At 38.4% G+C, this 19,165-nt stretch overlaps 1 protein-coding gene across 1 annotated transcript in view; it reads left to right on the top strand.

The window, feature by feature from the left end:
* The window catches only part of LAMA4 (laminin subunit alpha 4), a 199,818-nt gene that overhangs the window by 81,423 nt on the left and 99,230 nt on the right, over window positions 1–19,165 (top strand). The window contains exons 5-6 of the mRNA XM_044003053.1: window positions 15,358–15,572; window positions 17,827–17,901. Of these exons, the coding sequence (XP_043858988.1) occupies window positions 15,358–15,572; window positions 17,827–17,901 (290 nt within the window). The remainder of the gene's footprint in view (window positions 1–15,357; window positions 15,573–17,826; window positions 17,902–19,165) is intronic.

The following is a 19,165-nucleotide window of genomic DNA, read 5'->3' as shown; positions in this document are numbered from 1 at the left end:
GAGTTCTGGGCCTGGAGTCAGGAAGCCCTGGGTTCAAATTCAGCCTCAGACACTTAACCCTGTTTGCCTCAGTTTCCTTATCTGTAAAATGAGCTGGAGAAAGAAATGGCAAACCAGTAGAATATTTTTGCCAAGAAAACTCAAAAAAGGAGTTGTGAAGAGTCAGGCACAATATAAAAACAACTGAACAAATGTATATTTACATGTGTACTTATCTCTGCAGTTAGAATGTCAGCTCCTTGAGAGTAGAGATTGTTACATTTTTTATATTTGTATGCCTAGAGTCTAGCACACTGCCTGTCACATAGTGCTAAATGAATGTTTGTTGACTGATTAATTGATTGGATAACCAGCATTCTTTCCTTTTTAAATTAAATTTTATTCTTTTTCAATTAACAACTATTTTTTCTCTCCTTCACACCTCCCTCTCTCCCTGGGAGGAGGTTGGGGATGCTGTTAAACCCTTGTAACAAATATATATGGTCAACCCAAAACTTTATTTCATATTCTGTATATTAGTCCATCACCTCTCCATCAGGAAGTGAGTGAATATATTACTATATTCCTTATCATCAATTTATTAAACTCATAGTCTGTCATTGTTTTGGTCAGAGTTCTCAAGTCTTTTAGAGTTGCTTGTTTTTACAATGATGTTCTTATAGTATAAATCATTTTCCTGGTCCTGCTTATTTCACTTTGCATCCGTTTACACAAGTTTTCTCAGGTTTCTCTGAAACCATTCTCATTTTTTACAGCAAAACAGTGTTCCATTGTATTCACATTCCATAATTTGTTTAGCCGTTCCCTAATCAATGGACACTCCCTTAGTTTCAAGGGTTTTGCCACTAAGATAGGTATAATATTTTGTATATATTGATTCTTTTCTTTTTTCTTTGAACTCTTTGGGGTATGAACCCAGCATGTAGAGTGTTATAGATTCTTCTCAAAGAGAGGTCCTGGCTACTGAGGACATATGACTTTTCACCAAGTAGCTTCCTACAGTTCCCTTTCTTTCTTCTCCCAGACAAATGCTGTCTTCTAAGACAAAGGGACTTTAGCTAAGAGAGATTTACATAGAGATCATTCCATTTTCCTCAAAAAGACCGTTGTCTACACTTGGCCTATGGGCTCCATTCAAACCTTGAAGTATTCAGCAGGGAAAACCATAGAAGCAAGGTCTGCCTTTCATAGCCAGAGGTTATCTGACTGTGTTCAGACACCCTGGGAAACCAAGAGCCCAGCCTTGTTGAGGAAACTGTGTTCCAGCTGAGGAAGGCCACCAACACACTGAGGCCAGGACTCAAACAGAACAGTGTCTAGGGGAAAGGCTTTCCAGATCTTAACAGGATAGTCTGGGGTTCCAGAAATGGGTGCTGTGTTCAAAGATCAAGTACAACCTCTACACAAGAACAGCATAAAAGAAGAGAAACTCATTTCCCATCAGGACTTATCCCATTGTCATGTTGAAATGTCAAATATATAAAGAGAGGAAGAAAAGCATCTGATGAATCAAAAGGTTTCTAGGACTTTGGGCTGGGTAGGAAGACTTTTACCAGGACAAAATAGAGAATGAGAAGCTGAAAACATGATCACATTTCCTCCCTAGGAAGACCTAATGGTGAATATCAGATCCCCTGTGTGACTCAGCCTCTCCCATCTAAGGAGCAAATGAGCACAGTGCCCAGCCCTCTGAGTGGCCCGTTTTCTGATCACTGGGTAGTGGAGAGGATTGTTAATAAGCCTTGCAGTCTCTCTCCTCTGTGTCTGTGATTTAAAGTCAGTGTAGCTTGATAAGGATTAATCAAAGTTACTACCTGAGGAGTGTTTGCTGATCCCTGTTAAAAGAGTTAATGACCTTGATCCTGTCTCTACTTTCAGCAAGTAAATAGACCAATCCTCTAGTGGCCCAGTGCTGAAAAAAGTAGTTCCCAGATAACTTACACCACACGAGTCAGTCAACAATCAGTCAAGAAGCATTTATTAAGCATTTCCTATGTGCCAAACTCTATGCTAAGTGCTTTTGTTGTTCAGTCATATCTGACCCTTCATGACCCCATTTAGGGTTTTCTTAGCCAATATAATAGAGTGGTCTGCCATTTCCTTCTCCAGCTCATTTTACAGATGAGCAACCTAAAGCAAACAGGGTCACACAGCTAGTAATTGTCCAAGGCCAGATTTGAACCCAGGTCTTCCTGACTCCAGGTCCAGAGCTCTATTCCCAGTAGGAAATGATTATCACATCACTCCAAGGCTATTGGTATCACTTTGGCTGAGACTGTAACTACAAATAAAAGCAGGGAGTAAGATTAATAACAGCTGCTCTTCTTCTAAAGCCCTTTACTAATTAGTGGAGTACACTCTGAGCACTTCTCCCCTTCTTCCACTTTGACCAAAGAGACACTATTTCAAGAACTCACCTTAAAAATAAGGATTACCTGATCATAAAGGAAGTAATCAATTCAGGTCACTAACACTATACATCAGTTCATGTAAGTCTTTCCAGGCCTTTCTGAAATCATCCTGCTTGTCATTTCTGATAGCACGATAATATTCGATCACCATCATATACCGCAGCTTGTTTAGCCATTCCCTAATTGATGGGCATTGTTTTGATTTCCAATTCTTAGCCACCACAAAAAGAGCTGCTAGAAATATTTTTGTATAAATAGGTCTTTTTTTTCTCTTTTGGGGGATGTTTTTAGGATTTAAATTTTCAGGTCACTAACAGAGGTAAGCTAGATGACATAGTAGATAGAGTTCTGTTCCTGAAGTCAGGAAGACCTCAGTTCAAATGTGACCCAAGACATTTACTAGCTTTATGACCAGCTTTTTCAACTTTAAAATGGGGGTTATAATAGTACCCACCTCTCAGGGTTGTTTGTGAAGATCAGATGAAATATCTGTAAAGAACTTTGCACAATATCTGGCATGTTGTTTCCTTCCTCTGTTCCTTTTAAGTCTACTGCTTTCAATTTGTGATTGACCCCTGGGATAGTGTAAAAGCCTAGGCTTTTAATTTAGCTGCATAATAGGCTTCAGTTGATAAGGTCCTAGATTTAGAGCTGAAAAAGACAAGCAATATCTCATCCTCTCATTTTATCAAAGTCAAAGATTCATGATTTCTTTTTTTGTTGTTTTTTTTTGTTTTGGGTTTTTTTTTTTTTGTTTTTTCAGTGAGGCAATTGGGGTTAAGTGACTTGCCCAGGGTCACACAGCTAGTAAGTGTTAGGTGTCTGAGGCCGGATTTGAACTCAAGTCCTCCTGACTCCAGGGCCGGTGCTCTATCCACTGTGCTACCTAGCTGCCCCAAGATTCATGATTTCTTGATTGTGGGCACTCCTTTCACTAAGGCAGATCACAAATGATCCAACTTGCTAGATGGTCTTCAGGAGTTTTTAATGAGGTAAAATGTATCCCCCCTGAATCCAAACATGTGACGAATTTGGCTGGTCCATGAACGATAGATACACAATCAGTGACCAGGCTATTTACTCAAAACCTTTCCCATTTAGCAGGTGGCACCATGGATAGAGTGCCAGGCCTGGAGTCAGAAAGACTCATCTTCATGAATTCAGATCTGGCCTGTGACACTTACTGGCTGTGTGACCCTGGGCAAGTCACATAACCCCATTTACCTTAATTTCCTCATCTGTAAAGTGAGTTGGAGAAGGAAATAGCAAATCACTCTGGTATCTTTGCCAAGAAAACCCCCAATGGGGTCGTGAAGAGTCAGATAGCTGCAAAAATGACTGCACAAAATTTAGGCTTTGCATTCTACTGGCCTAATCTTCCAGAACCCAAGGTCTCCTCCAAACTATGATTTAACTAAAGGCAAGAGGTAGCATAGAGGAAAAGAGCATGTAACTTAGAATGGGAAGATATGGGTTTGGGGCAGTTAGGTGTCAGGAGTACCTGAGTTCAAATCCGGCCTCAGACACTTAACACTTACTAGCTGTGTGACCCTGGGCAAGTCACTTAACCCCAATTGTCTCACTAAAAAAAAAGAAAGGAAGGAAGGAAGATATGGGTTAAATCCTGTCTCTTACCCTTATTACCTTGGTGACCATAGGCAGGTACTTCATCTCTGTGGTCTGTTTCTTTTCTTCTCCTGTAAAATGAAAGAGTTCATGGGGCAGCTAGGTGGCGCAGTGGATAGAGCACTGGCCCTGGAGTCAGGAGTACCTGAGTTCAAATCTGGCCTCAGACATTTAACACTTACTAGCTGTGTGACCCTGGGCAAGTCACTTAACCCCAATTGCCTCACTAAAAAAAAAAAAAAGAATGAAAATGAAAGAGTTCATTTAGATGATGTCAGATCCTTTCTGGCTTCAAGTCCTATAAGAGAATGCAGTCTGGTCTATGTAGATGAGGTTTTAAATAAAGAGAAAAAGAATAAAATACAAGAATATAAATTAATGTTGCCCATGTAGAATTTCAGAGCATCTTAGAGATCATTTATCTGGCTTAGTCTCATTTTCTAGGAAATTGGTGAGTCCCTTTGACACAACATTTGTACTTTGCAAAGGTGAACCCCTTTCACATGGGAGTGGATCATTTTGAACCTTGTAATGGAAGCAAAACGTTGAGTTGACTCATCTGTACCTAGTTAAGGACTTCAAGTGATCATTTGCATAGGAAAAGGCTCTAAAAGCAATTAAACAGCCAGCATAAATGATGACCATATCTAGATATAGATTGTCTGGCTATCTCTTCCTGACCTACTCATTTGCATGGACCTATAGGAGAGATTTAGAGTTTAAACGACTAGAAAACCCTAGTTCCAGTTTGGAGTTGTTTGGTGATCATTGGGCAATAGCCATTGTCTAGTTATGACCTAGTGTTCAGAATAGAAGATTTAGATCTCTCACCCTCAAATCTTAGCCTGGTACTAGGAAGAATTGCTAAAAGGAAAGGATAACACAAAGGGCACAAACTTTCTGGTAATAACAAAAGCTATCATTTATATAGCACTTACTATATGCCAGGTACTGTGCTATGCACTTTATGATTATCTCATTCGATCCTCACAACAACCCTGGGAGGTAGGTGATATCATTACCCCTATTTTACTGATAAAGAAACCAAGACAAACAGAGGTTAAGTAGTCACATATCTCAAGCTGGATTTGAACTCATCTCTTCCTGACTCCCAGCCTTGCCTAAAGCAGAACTGTGTAAGCTATTGTTAGTCTTAGGTTAAGGGTACCTGTTCTTTCTGAAAGAACAAAGCAATAATCCAGCCAAGTATTGGAACTGAGCCTAGAACTAAAGAAGAAGAGGCCATAAGAATCTGGGGTAGCCACTTAAACTCAAGTCAGCCTGAAGCTTTTCCCCTTAGCATGGGGAGACTGTTTCCCTTTCTTTATTTTAAACATTTACTTTTTCTTTATAAACAGTGTTTATCTGGGTGGTCTCTGGATATACTTACTGGAAATACAGTTGGGAGAGGGAAGTTGAAAGGGTGAGGGGAGAGAAAGAGACAGAGACAAGGAGAGAGAGACAGAGACAGGGAGAGACAGAGAGACAGAGAGACAGAGACAGAAGAGACAGAGAGAGAGAATGTTTTGTAACAACTTCCCAAAACAGAAAGAGACATTTATTTCAGGAAATCAATCTAGGAAATAATTTAGTGATAAGATGGGGGTCAACTGGCATTTATTAAGCTCCTAGGCACTGTACTAAGCACTGCTAATACAAAGATACAGTTCTTGCTCTTGAGGAGTTCCCCATATAGGTCATGAAGGAGACAACAAGCAAACAAAATGTACAAACAAGTTATATATTGCATAATTCAGGGATAATCAACAAAGGAAGAGGCTAGAATGAAGAGAGATTAGGAAGGGTTTTCTGTAGGATGTGGGATTTTAGCTGGGACTTGAAGAAAGCCAGGAGACAGAGAAAAGGAGGGAGAGCAGTCCAAGCATGGGAGACAGTCAATGAAAATGCCCAGAGTCAGGAGATGGAGTGTCTCATGTGAGGAACTGCCAGGAGGCCTTTTTAAAGCACCTACTGAGTGCCAGGCAGTGGGCTAAATACCAGGGATACAGAAAGAGGCAAAAGACAGTCCATACGGGGCAGCTAGGTGGCACAGTGGATAGAGCACTGGCCCTGGAGTCAGGAGGACCTGAGTTCAAATCCGGCCTCAGACACTTAACACTTATTAGCTGTGTGACCCTTGGCAAGTCACTTATCCCCAATTGCCTCACCAAAAAAAAAAAAAAGATAGTCCATACCCTCAAGGAGGCTGTGTCACTGGATCAAAGAGTATATGGTAGAGTATAAGATATAAAAAGACTGGAAAGATGTGTTTAGGGTGGGGGTATATATAGATCTTGAAGGACTATGCACCAAATGGAGGGTTTTATACTTGTTCTTGAACAAACACTGTTCACCACCCCACCCTTCCCTACCACTGCTATACAAAACTGAGGAGACTGAGCCTAAAGGAATAGATGTCACTCAGCCTGAACCACTTAAAAAGTTAGTGAGGCTAGGTCTAGAAACAAGGCCTTCCAATTCCTACTCCAAAGTTTTTCTAAGTCTATTTCAATGAGTGTACCTTTTAGGTCTATCATAAACTGCTATGCAAACAGTGCCTCACATAAAACCTTGATTACATTTTCTCTTCTCAACTGGAAGGAAAATTGATATCTATGTTTATGCTTTAAAAAAAAAATTATGTTATCCCTGTTTTCTTGAGATCTAAAAATATGAGAGAGAAAAAAACGGGCAGCAAGTACATTTTTCAAGGAGTTTATTAAATTAAATTCATAGAAGTATACATTTAGAGCTGAAAGGAATCTTAGAGCATCAAGTCCAAACCCCTTATTTTACAGAAAAGGAAACTAAGGACCAGAGAGGTTAAGTTACTTTTCTAGAATGACACAGTTTGTAAATGTCTAAAACAATTTTTTTTTCTGACTCACTACCCAGTGAACTGAACTGCATACAATTGAATTGCACTGAATTAAAGGTGACCTCTTAGAGTTCTGTCAGGCTAGCATAAACCACTAAGTAGGAGATCAAGAATTCAGTAAGATCTCCATCTTCAGTAAACCAACAGAATTCCTCTGGAAAGTAGTCCTCTCATTGTCTAGAGAATCCTCCTAGAATGAATGTGTTTCCCTGATAAGGGGTGGGTTTTCTAACAGGAAAATGACAAGCCTATGTTTTTGAGTGCAAATAGCCCCAGGCCAGTCTCTGAGGGCTTGGGGAGTCTAGTCCAGATTATGTCATTCATTAGCTATGCGATGTTGAGCAAGTGACTTCACTTCTTCTCAGTCCCCCCATCTATAAACACTACATTTTCTACCTCACAGAGTTGTTGTGAGCATCAAATAATACATTTGAAAAGGTTTTGAAAAAACTCTAAAGCACTATATAAACATAAAATGGCATTATTCCAATTTGCTCTCTCCACCACCAACATGGTAGGGATTGTGGAGACAGTCCCTGAGTAACTTGGTAACAAACCAGGGTAACTGGCAAATTGCCACTGGTCACAGAAACTGTTAGTGGTAGATGAAAGATATGATAGCTAAATATTGAGGAAAATCAAGGAAAAGAGATGAGGCGGAGGAAGAGGAAGGAGAAATGATGCTGAAAACAATGATTTTTGGTTAAATCTGTTTTCCATGAAATAACTTCTTTCTAGTTGATATTCACTCTTGAAAACCTGAGCAATGACTAAAATTATGAAATTCAAAAAGCACACTCACTAAGTAGGCCTTCAGAACTTTATTGCCTTCACTCATTTCCCTGAATTCATTGAGTCATTTGGCAAAGCTAGAAATAGAACCAAGGCTTCCTCTACCCAGCCCAATGCTCAATTAACTGTAAAGTTTCATGTTCTCCAGGGAAGGAAACATTCAGCAGCAGAGTCAGGGCTATTAATATGCTAACATCTGTATTTTAACTCAGGAAAATCTGCAAGGTTTATTATAAGCATAGATAGGGAATTGGGAGTAGGCCCTAGGCCAAAGATAAGGTCCAGGGATATTCTTGAGGAGCTTCCACTGAATTATGGTTTTGATGGTATATCCAAAAAGGCTTCTTAGGTGAATAGGATTAGCCTGGGAAAAGGCAAGGTGAGTTTATCCTTATGGAAGAATGGATATCAACAGGATTATAACTCTTTGGAGACCATATAAAGAAAAATAAAATGGAGAGGAAAGGATCAATTAAGTCTCATGGTTGGTGGATTGTGGCCAAGGAAAGTGAGTAGAAAGCCTTTGACCATATGGCCTAGGAACTAAGGGAGTAGACTGGGAGGTCAGCCCTGTTGTTCATGGAGGAGTAACTTATGGCTGGTTTGGGCTTCAAATTTCTTATAAATTTCACGGTTGAGTAGCATGAGAAAGTGTCAGTGAAGGAACTCATTTTACCAGCTTCTCAGCTTTTGCCTTTTTGCATGTAGTAGTTATTCTCCTTTGAAAGTCCTGTCCTAGGTCAAGATATCCAAATGCCCTAGTTTCTGTTTTGCATTTTTCAATTATTGCACATATTTTACTAGAAACTCCTTTAGGATAGGGACTCTATGCCTCCTTCATCTTTGTTTCTCCCACAAGCCCCTAGAGCAATACATTTGAATTACATACTCAATACATATTGTTGATTTTTCTTTTCTTTAAAAAATGTCTTGCCCCTCCCTTCTCTTCCTACTATTCTAGTCCAGGACATAATTCACTCCTGTATTATTGTAGCAGACCACTAGTTAGTTTTCCCTTCCTGGCCTCTCCTGGATGTAATTTGTTGTATGCGCACATGAATATTATTGTATTTTTTATCTATTATTTTATTTTATTATTATTTTATCTATTTTATTCTAAAATAAACACCAAATAAAATGAGAAAAAGAGGATTGTACATGAAACATTGAATCTCTTTTATATATAGCTTGCTTCTTCTCTAAACATACTATATACACATATATTACACATATAAAACACATATTATGTATATATTAGATATGTATATCTATATAGATTATATTTATATATAACACATAATATTAATATATGTACATAAGATATTTATATCTATGCACACATAACATGCATATGTAGATTTATATACATATAACATGTATGCATGTGTATATAATATATGCATATATGAGACATGCCTATCTATATGTACATATAATCTATGTAGATGTATATTTAATATATGTGCATATGTATATAATAAATTGAACATGTAACATTCAAAACTGTCCTACTTATCTTATTTCCTTATGCTCTAATCTATGCATTTTGATGTTTCAATGACTCTATTTTCTTTGTTTTTATGTTTGTTTTTGTCAACCCTATTACTAACCACTTCTCTACTTAAAGGAAAGGAAAGGAGAGGAGAGGAAAGAAGAGGGAAGGGAAAGGAAAGGAAGGGAAGGGAAGGGAAGGGAAGGGAGAAAGGAAGGAAGGAAGGAAGGAAGGAAGGAAGGAAGGAAGGAAGGAAGGAAGGAAGGAAGGAAGGAAGGAAGGAAGGAAGGAAGGAAGGAAGGAAGGAAGGAAGGAAGGAAGGAAGGAAGGAAGGAAGGAAAGAAAGACAAAAAATCTATAACAACTCAGATTGGTATTAAGCTAATCATTATATCTTACTTTAATTTTACCAATCCAAGTCATCAATTTATCATTTATTTAGAGCTTTAAGGGACCTCAGAGGCCATGTAATATGACTCTCTCATTTTACAGATGAGGAAACTGATGCTGAGGGAGGATAATTGGCCAGCCCAAGGTCACAGTGGAAGTAAAAGGAAGTCTTTGAACGCAGATCTCTGCCTCAAGTCAAAACTTTCTTCCCTATACTACCTCAGTGACTCTCAGTTTCCTACCACATAAAATCTAAACATTTTTGCCTGGTTTTTAAGACCTTCCATTATAAGGCCTCATTTTGTTTCCCACAACTTTTCAATGTATCTTCTGTCTTATTCAGGCCTATCTAGACACTTGATCTGAAAATACAGGAAGTCCCAAAAGTCTTAGTACTTTTTTATGCTTTGGTAGCACTAAGACTTTTGGGACATCCTCTTTGTCATACTCATTTCACCTCACTGACTCTCCTTCCATTTTTCTCCTTGCCTAATATGCTCCTTCCTTTCTCCCTTACCTATGTGAAATGTCATACATTATTTAAAACAAAAATTAAGCTCCATTTCTTCCACAAAGACTAAATATTTCAACCCTCACTGAACTCTCTCATCTCTCTCTGCTCTTATAGCACTTTCACAAAGCAAGTCTATAAAAATATTACTTATTTTTAACAAACACAGAAGAACTTATAGTTATGAGGAACATCATACCCTTCAAAGTAGTTAACTATGTGCTGGTATTTCTCAGAAGTATTTCAGAACTCCTCTTCTAACAATTGCCTTCAGAATCTCTGGCTCTTTAGGCTGAACATCATAAGTGGTGGTAAATATTTGTCCTTTAATAGCTATACTGGGATTTTAGAAAGAAAAAAATAGCTATTAGAAGTCAGTCAGGGATAAAGCACCGGTCCTGGATTCAGGAGTACCTGAGTTCAAATCCGGCCTCGGACACTTGACACTTAGTAGCTGTGTGACCCTGGGCAAGTCACTTAATCCCCATTGCCCTGCCAAAAAAACAACAACAACAACAACAACAACAACAAAGAAGTCAGTCAGGCAACAAGCATTTATTAAGCACCTACTATGTACCAGCTAGCAAATAATGTGTTTAATAACACTAATACAATTTTGAATTCAAAATTATGACTAAAGTAATGATATGGATTCTCATTTATAGTTGACTCTGAAGACAATTACAAAAGAATACACTTTGAATGAAAGCAGAATACATATTAGGATAAGTTTCCTGCCTATTAAGCAACAACTTTGAAGGACCTTAATAATTTAGTTAAATTCTATTATTATGTTTATTTTTAAAAGCTACCAATATAGTATAGCTCTGTACCACAGTCAAACTGTAGGATCATCATAGGATTATAGATTTAAAATTAGAGGGGAACTGAGATGCCACCTCTGCCAACCCTTATATTTTACAGATCAGGAAACTGAGGTTCAGAGAAATTAAATTGCTTTCCTAAAATCACATGGGCAGTAAGTGGCAGAGCAGTAATGTATTCCAAATCTTCTGATATGCATAGGGATGTTCATACCCTTATTCTTCCCATCACCTACAAGCATTCCATTTCCATGTTCATGAACTCTGAAATTCCTTTATCTGATCATAATCTGTTGTCATGCCAACTCTTCTTCTGCCTTAACCCTATTCTTCATTCTCATTATGACTTCAAGTCAGCCCACCCCTTAATTCTTTCAAGGCCATCACCCCTGGCTATATTTACCTCCCTTTTCTGTCTTGATCCCTTGGCAAACCAGTTCAACTCTGTGAGGTCCTCTTCTCTCCAGTCCTTTCCTCCCATCCCATCTTATGAAAGATGTTGCTCTGCCAACTCTCTGTCTTGGATTAATACTAATATCTGCTTCTTTTGTTCCTATTCACATTCTGTTGAATGAAGCTAAAGAAAATTATGAAATTGTACTCAGTATTCCCACTCCAAACTTGTCTTATATAATCTCAACTGGGCCTTCAATGTGATAAAGCAATCCTTTTACACTTCCCTAATCGATTCAATATCCCACTCAGCACAATGACTTTTCCTAACCTTTTCATTCTTCCTCAAACCTCCCATAAAGCCCTCTATGACCTTCATCACCCTCATCTCAAGACCCCTGTTTCCCTAGGCTTTATAACCCTTCATTCTCCTGGTTCTCCTTCTATCCACCAGATTGCTTTTTCTCAGCCTCTTCTGTGGGAGCTTTATCTAGTTCATGTCCACCTACCATGGGCATCCATTAAGGCTCTGTCCTGAGCCCTCTTCTCTTTTCCCTCTATACTAGTTCACTTGGTAATCTCATCAGAATCTCCCAAGAATTTAATTATCATCTCTCTGCAGATGAATCTCAGATTTATCTGTACAGCACTAACATCTCTCTTGCTTTCTTTTCTTGCATTGCCAACTGCCTACTAGACATCTAGAAATGGATGTCCCATAGACATCTTAAATTCAACATTTCCAAAACCAAACTCATTATCTTCCCCCCAAACCCTCCTTTCTTCCTGTTTCCTATTACTGTTGAGAGTACCACCATCCTCCCAATCAACAAGGCTCACACCTTAAGTGTCAACTTTGACTTCTCATTCTTAGCCTTCCTATCCAATCTGTTGCCAAAGCCTCTTTTAGATGATGACTTCTTCGTTGAGTCTTGAATAACTCTAGGGAGTTTTAGAACTAAAGATAAGGAGAAAGAGTATTCTAGGCACTGGAGACAATCTTACAAAAGCACCACAGTGGGAAATACCATATATGAGGAACAGTAAGGCCAGTTGGGCTGAAATCTAGAGCGAATGAGGGGGAGCAATGTGAAATCGACCTAATATTCTCAAAATGTAAAGAAATCAACATCGAGGCCACCAACATATTCAGTAGCTCCTCTAAAGGAGCTAAGATAGACAGACCATGGACAAGAATTTCATAGAATGACAAGGAGTGGATGGGTTGCAGTTGGCAAAGATGGAGGAAAAATACACATTGATGAGAGATTGGATCCATTTAATATTGAATTATAGGGGTTCCTTTGATCCCTATGAATAGATCAAATCCAGAGGATTCATAGGTCATATAGGAGTAGTAGAAGAAACTTGTGCAAAGGAGAGAGACTTGATTAAAGCTTTAGGACTTTAAAAATAATGTTGTTTGTTCACAAATGTACTTAAGGAGTTCAAAAACAATTGTGTCTCATCTTCAATGAAAAAATTTTTAATTAATTTTCTTAATTAAGAAATATTTTAGATCAACGACAACTTAAAACAAGTTTAAAATTAACTTATTTTCCAAGCCAAAGGTTTTTTAATTCATAAAACTATTGAATATTTTGAAACCAATTTCACTGATTTAAGTCCTTGACAAGGTTTCCCCCTGAGTGAGAGATGCCCTCTGTTTCTACACAGTTGAGCCAAATTGAATATTAATATTCTAACTTTTAGAATATGTAATATGAGTCAGAAGACTTGAACTCGTTCTAGTTCTAGTTCTAGTTCTAGTTCTAGTTCTAGTCCTAGTTCTGGTCCTAGTTCTAGTTCTAGTCCTGGGCCTGGGCCTGCCATTACCAGTCTGTGTAAACTTTTTGACAAGTAACAGTTTCTGTGTGTCTCATTTTTCCCACCTATAAAATGGGAATAATGATGCCTACCTGCTCAATATGTTCACAGAGTTGTAGTGAGGATAAAATCGGATTTGTATATGGAAGTTCTATAGAAAGTATAAAGGTCCATACAAATGAGAGATTAGCTGTGGTGGTGGTGGTAGTGGTGGTGGTGGTGGCGGCAGTGGCAGTGTTAGTAGTAATAGTAGCAGCAGCAGCAGCAGTAGGAAGGTAGCAGTAACAACCAATGCTTTAGTCAAAGGAGAAAGATACCTCCAAAAGAAAATGGAAGTCCTTTAAGTTTCTCTCAGTAGAATGTAAGATCCTTTAGAAAAGGGATTGTTTAATTTTTTATATTTGTATCCTTAGTCTCTAATACAGTACCTGGAACATAATGGACATTTAATAAGTGCTTTTGAATTAATTGGTTAATTGAATGATGCCAGGGAATTAAGGAAGTCCAAGATCATCAGAGCTTTGGCTTCTGGTCAATTCCAAAGAAATCATAAAGATGTCAGAAAAAGTAGGACCCTAGAGTAACCTGACATTGAAAACAAAGAAGGATAATATTTCCCAGAGTCATAACTAGAACTGGGACAGTACAAACAGTACTCAGGAGCAGGAAAGGAAATGGTGCCCTTGGATTCATTTTTAAGGGTAGGTGGGCAGCAGGATAGTGCTTGTAACCAGTGGCCCACATGAGTGGATTCCCTCTGCTTCTGTTCTCCATCATCCTGCCATATAATGAGTGAGACTGTAAGGGTAAATAGTAGTAAATGGAGACAGGAGTCTGTGTGGACCCTTGATGTCAGCAGGGGAGGGCATCTACCCTACCTGATTCACTGACCGAGTATAAGCATCTACTAATATCACCTTTGTGTTACGGTACAAAATCACCAGTTGCTTCCTGGAACTGGACTTCATATATCATTGGCTTGAAGAGGGAAAGGTGGGTGGTAACATACATGTGCAGATACCAAGAGAATCAAGTATAGAGTGGGTGAATGGATGGATGGATGGATGGATGGATGGATGGATGGATGGATGGATGGATGGATGGATGGATAGAGAAGGATATCAGACAATAACCCCCACCCCACCCCCCACACACACACACCAATAGCAATACCACCATCCAGCCTTTGGGAGTAGCAATATATGGCCTGAAAGTTACCATGCTCCAAGACACAATGGTTTCATCAATTCTTGCTCAGTGTGAGGCAATACTACATGGGCCTGTGACCTTCATCTCTCCATTGGGAGCCCTAGGACAGTTGCCATAGCAAATGCTTTCAGCTTCCTCAAAATTTGTTGCAATAGGACAAAGCCCCATTCTCTTTACCCTAGTTAAAGCTCTGATAGTCACCTTGGATCTTTTTCCTTGTTTCATAATAAATTTTTACTTTTGTAACCACTAAGTCCTTTCCTAGATACTAGAGTTCTGGGTCCTAAGAAAATAAAAGGCCTGTTTAATGAAGTACAAATGTACCATGTACACATCATTTCCCCCATAAGGCAGAAGGAGAAATACTATTCCACTCAGAAAAATTGGAACAATTCCCAGAGAAAGTAAAATTTAGCACAATTTGTGCTGTTGGGGCCCATAAGACTGCAATTAGGGCCAACGTTTTGCTTTTTTTATAAATAAAATGTTGATTTTTTTGTTTTAATGTTGATTGAATTTCCTCTCTATCCCTCTCCCTCCCTGCTCCCAAAGAGCCATACCATATAATTGTTTATGAAAGAAAAAAAAAAGGAGAGGAACTGGGGGAAATCAGTAAAACTAATAAACACATCAAAGAAATCTGACAATGTATGCAGTGTTCTAAACCCACAGACCCCATCCCCACCTCTTCAAATCATCTTATCCCACAACAGTTCAGAACTGCTAAGCCCAAGGAATCCACCATCCTCCCTGCCTTCCCACCAAGCCTGACCACTTTGTAACCCTTAAAGCACTATAGGAATGAGAATTAGCATTGTGACTCTTCTTATCATTAGGATAGTAGTATCTAGACAAGAAGTTTAAGTATTATTTTTTCTTTTATTATTTATTATTATTATTCCACAGTACCAGGAGAATTAACCTGCTGGGTAAAAAGAAATAGGTGCATAAAAAGTCAGAAAGTTGTTGATGTTAATTATTCTGGCTTTATGATTTCTCTTCAGGTGTGCCCCCGGTTACTATGGAAACCCCTTACTGATTGGAAGCACCTGCAAGAAATGTGACTGCAGTGGAAATTCAGATCCCAACCTGATATTTGAGGATTGTGATGAAGTTACCGGCCAGTGTCGCAACTGCTTACGGAATACCACTGGATTCAAATGTGAACGGTGTGCCCCTGGGTATTATGGGGATGCCAGGATAGCCAAGAACTGTGCAGGTATTTTATTCCAAATGTCCATATAGTTGCATAGCTTTCATATACACATCCACTTGGAAAATACTGAATACCCCCATTTAAATGATAGCTTTCCCTTGATGAATTTTTTTTTTTTAGGTTTTGATTTTGGGGTTTTTTTTTTGGTTTGGTTTGGTTTGAGTTGGGTTGGGTTGGTTTTGTTTTTGTTTTTGTTTTTTGGTAGAGCAGATAACAGAAGAGACAAGCAGGAAATGAAAATAACATTCTATTAATGTTGGAACTTAAATGTATACCTGGAAGATGCTTTAGAGGCTATCTAGGTTAACCCTCTTCTTTTACAAATGAAGAAACTAAGGCCTGATGAGATCAAGTGACTTATGCAAGGTCACACAGGCAATAAGTGTGAGAGGCAGGATTTGAACTAGGTTTTTTCTGATTCTGAAGATGGTGTGAATTTGACTTATCACCACACTATCTAATACTACTTTGAGAAATTCTTACCTAAATGTGACATCTTACACAAGCTAAGTGGCCAAAAACAAAAGAAAAATCAAGAAGGAAAACAAATGAATATGCCTAGCCTAAAGTTAATGGCAGGGCCCAAAAGTATAAACTTAGATTTGAGGGGAGCCAGGCAATAGCATTGTGCCAAGCCACACTAAACAGGAAGAGAAAGCTGCACAAAAACTGGTGATAGCCAAGCTGAAGTCTTAAATAACAATAATGGCTTGTGTTTATATAGCATTTAAGGATTTGCAAGTGCTTTTATAAAAATTACCTTATTTTATGTTCACAACAACTCTGGAAGGTAGGTGCTATTATTGTCCTCATTCCACAGATGAGGAAACTAAGACAGACAGAAGTTAGATGACATGCATTAGATCATACAACTAATAAATATCTGAGGCTGGATTTGAACTCAGTCTTCCTGGCCATACCATACCACCTAGCTGCATCTGATCTTAATATCGCCTTTAAATTTTTCATTAAGCTTAGTTTAAACTACAAGGTAGCAAATTGTTCTTAGAAGATCAGCTAATTTTTAAAATATTTTGCATCTGTAAGCCATGATATCCCCAAACTGATTAATAAATCTGTATTTTATGAAGCAGTTAAAAAGTCATAAATCTGTTATCTCTTTGGAGCTGATTTTCTAGAACCACCAAGTTGTCACAAATCCTTAAGATAGTTAAGAGGTGGGAAAAGTTACAGTTTTGTTCAAGTATAGAAATGTCACCAAGCATTTTGAAAATCTTTGCAAATGAAATCCTATTTTTATGCCTGTTGAAGAAGAATATCCCTGGTGGGTTTCTGGGATTTGGTATTGGTTTTGTCGTTGTTTCTTTTATTGATTTGAAATTTCAATGACTAAGATACAGTGAAATTCAAGGAATTAAGTGATAGAGAAGCAATGGGAATCTGGTCATTTCCAAGCAATACAAATATATGGATTAAGCTTATAACCAGTCTTAATGGTCTTTTCAATGTTCATAGGAAGACTTGGAGATTGAATATCTGGTTTGCCCAAGATCACATACCACAAGAACTTGGGTTTGTTCCTTTGAGTCCTCTCCCTGTGTATTACTGAACTGCCCAGCAATGCTCTCATCTGTCAGCTGCCATATAGATAATCAGTGCTGGAGTCTAGGATAAATTAGAAAGAAATTTCCACTGAGGAAACATGGTCTAGTTTTGCCTAGTGGCATAGTCCCACCGTAGGATGACAGGAGCACAGAATATTTTGGCATCCAAGCATTTCCATAGTCTAGTCCAGGGGTTCTTAGCCTGGGATCCATGGACCCCCAAAGCATCTATAACTAGATTTCAAGGACCTATGAACTTGAATGGATTTTAAAACAGTTTACTTCGGTATAATTGGTTTCTTCTTATTTTATATGTTTAAAAACATTCCAAGAAGGGGTCCATAGGCTTCACCAGATCATCCAATAATTTCATAACATACCAAAAAAGTTAAGAACCCCTTGGTCTGATTGGATTCAAGAAGAACTAGGAGAAGAATCATTGATAATTTTGCTATTTCCCTCAGTAAAAAATTCTCCTGGAATAACTATTTTAAAAAATTCACTCCTTTCTCTACATCATGGTTAAGATGGACCCCATGGTAAGATATCATAAAGTCTTGGTGTGATCCCCCTCAAAGAGCAAAAATGTACACAGATGCAGAATGTGAATGGGAAAGATGAAATAAATCACTGGTTATTTATCCCATTGAATAATAAATCCAAAATCCTTGTTCTTTGTTTTATTTCCCCAGTATGCAATTGCAGGGGAGGACCATGTGACAGTGAAACTGGAGAATGCCTTGAAGAAAGTTTCGAACCCCCTACAGGCATGGACTGCCCAACTATAAGTAAAAATAACAATACATGATTGACTAACCCCCCCCCCACTTTCTCTAATATCCTGCAGGTGTGGGCTTTTTAAAAAGTGCATCAATATTAGTCTCTCTCAGGAATGCTTGAGTCTGTGGAGTTAACCCTGTCTGTACACCCTTTAGCAAGAACAGATCACAAATAGAAGCAAGTAACTAGAGATGTCCAAGGCTCATATAGTACCAATTTGCCAATAAATGCTCTGAAATTAATAACTCCTATTTTTTAGAAAATATTTTATTAAGGCCTTTTTAGGTCCAGCATCTCAATTCAGGTGGCCAATTGATAGTAACAACAATAAATCGATGATCAAAAACTTTAAAATAAAGGATTGTTGAAGCAGATACTAAATTTAATTTTATATTTCATTACCCATCCATACTCCAGTCTGTCCTGGGTTCCCAAAGGCTACATTTAGTTGATGACAGGCCTGTCTAATGGGTAGAGGAGCCTGGTGGAGTGATTCCCACGTGAGTGAATTTGTGGCTCTTTGGAGTATTTCTTCAGAATTCTTTGAAGATCTCAGTATGATTTATAGATACTGTCTCACAATATGTCTCCTCTCTGAGGATTCATGGGACAGCTATTAATAAGAACACTTTGCTCCTGTGTAAGAATTCATCGTTTCCAAAATGCTTTGGGCTACATGTTCTCCCTTAATCCTCCCAAAGATACTGAAAAGTAGGCTGAGCAGATATGATCATCCCCATGTTACAGATGAGGAAATTGAGGAGTGAGATGATCTTTCCCCTGGTTGCACAGATGAAGAAACAGAAATAACAGATTATATGGCCTCTCCAAAGTCAGGCCAGACCTTGAGTGGAACCAGGAATAAAAACTCAGAGTTCCTGAATCTCTTGTGACCTCATTTTTTATTAACTCATTACTCTTTCCCTAGAGCTTTAAAAAAAAACAATAAGTGCCCCCAGATAGAAAAGTTTCCATTTACGGGTTTGTTTGTTTTTAACTTTACGATTAAAATAAAAATCTGCCAGGAATAAAAGATTGAAATAAAGTGACATGAAAGATAGTCTTATTTTGAAAGGCATTGCTTTGGTAGCACAGCTAACAAGTTAGAATTTCAGCTTAGCTGGAGTAGAGGCTAGAACACAGAAAGCCCCAGCCACCCTCAAACTACCTCCCTTAATGGTTGACCTTGGTACCAGAAATTCTCAAGGACAGGCTCCCTTTTCATGACATCACCCAAAAAGAAGCCTTTGG

Source organism: Dromiciops gliroides, chromosome 4, assembly GCF_019393635.1.
Source record: "Dromiciops gliroides isolate mDroGli1 chromosome 4, mDroGli1.pri, whole genome shotgun sequence".
Lineage (NCBI taxonomy): Eukaryota > Metazoa > Chordata > Mammalia > Microbiotheria > Microbiotheriidae > Dromiciops > Dromiciops gliroides.
This window is presented reverse-complemented; position numbering and strand designations above follow the sequence as displayed.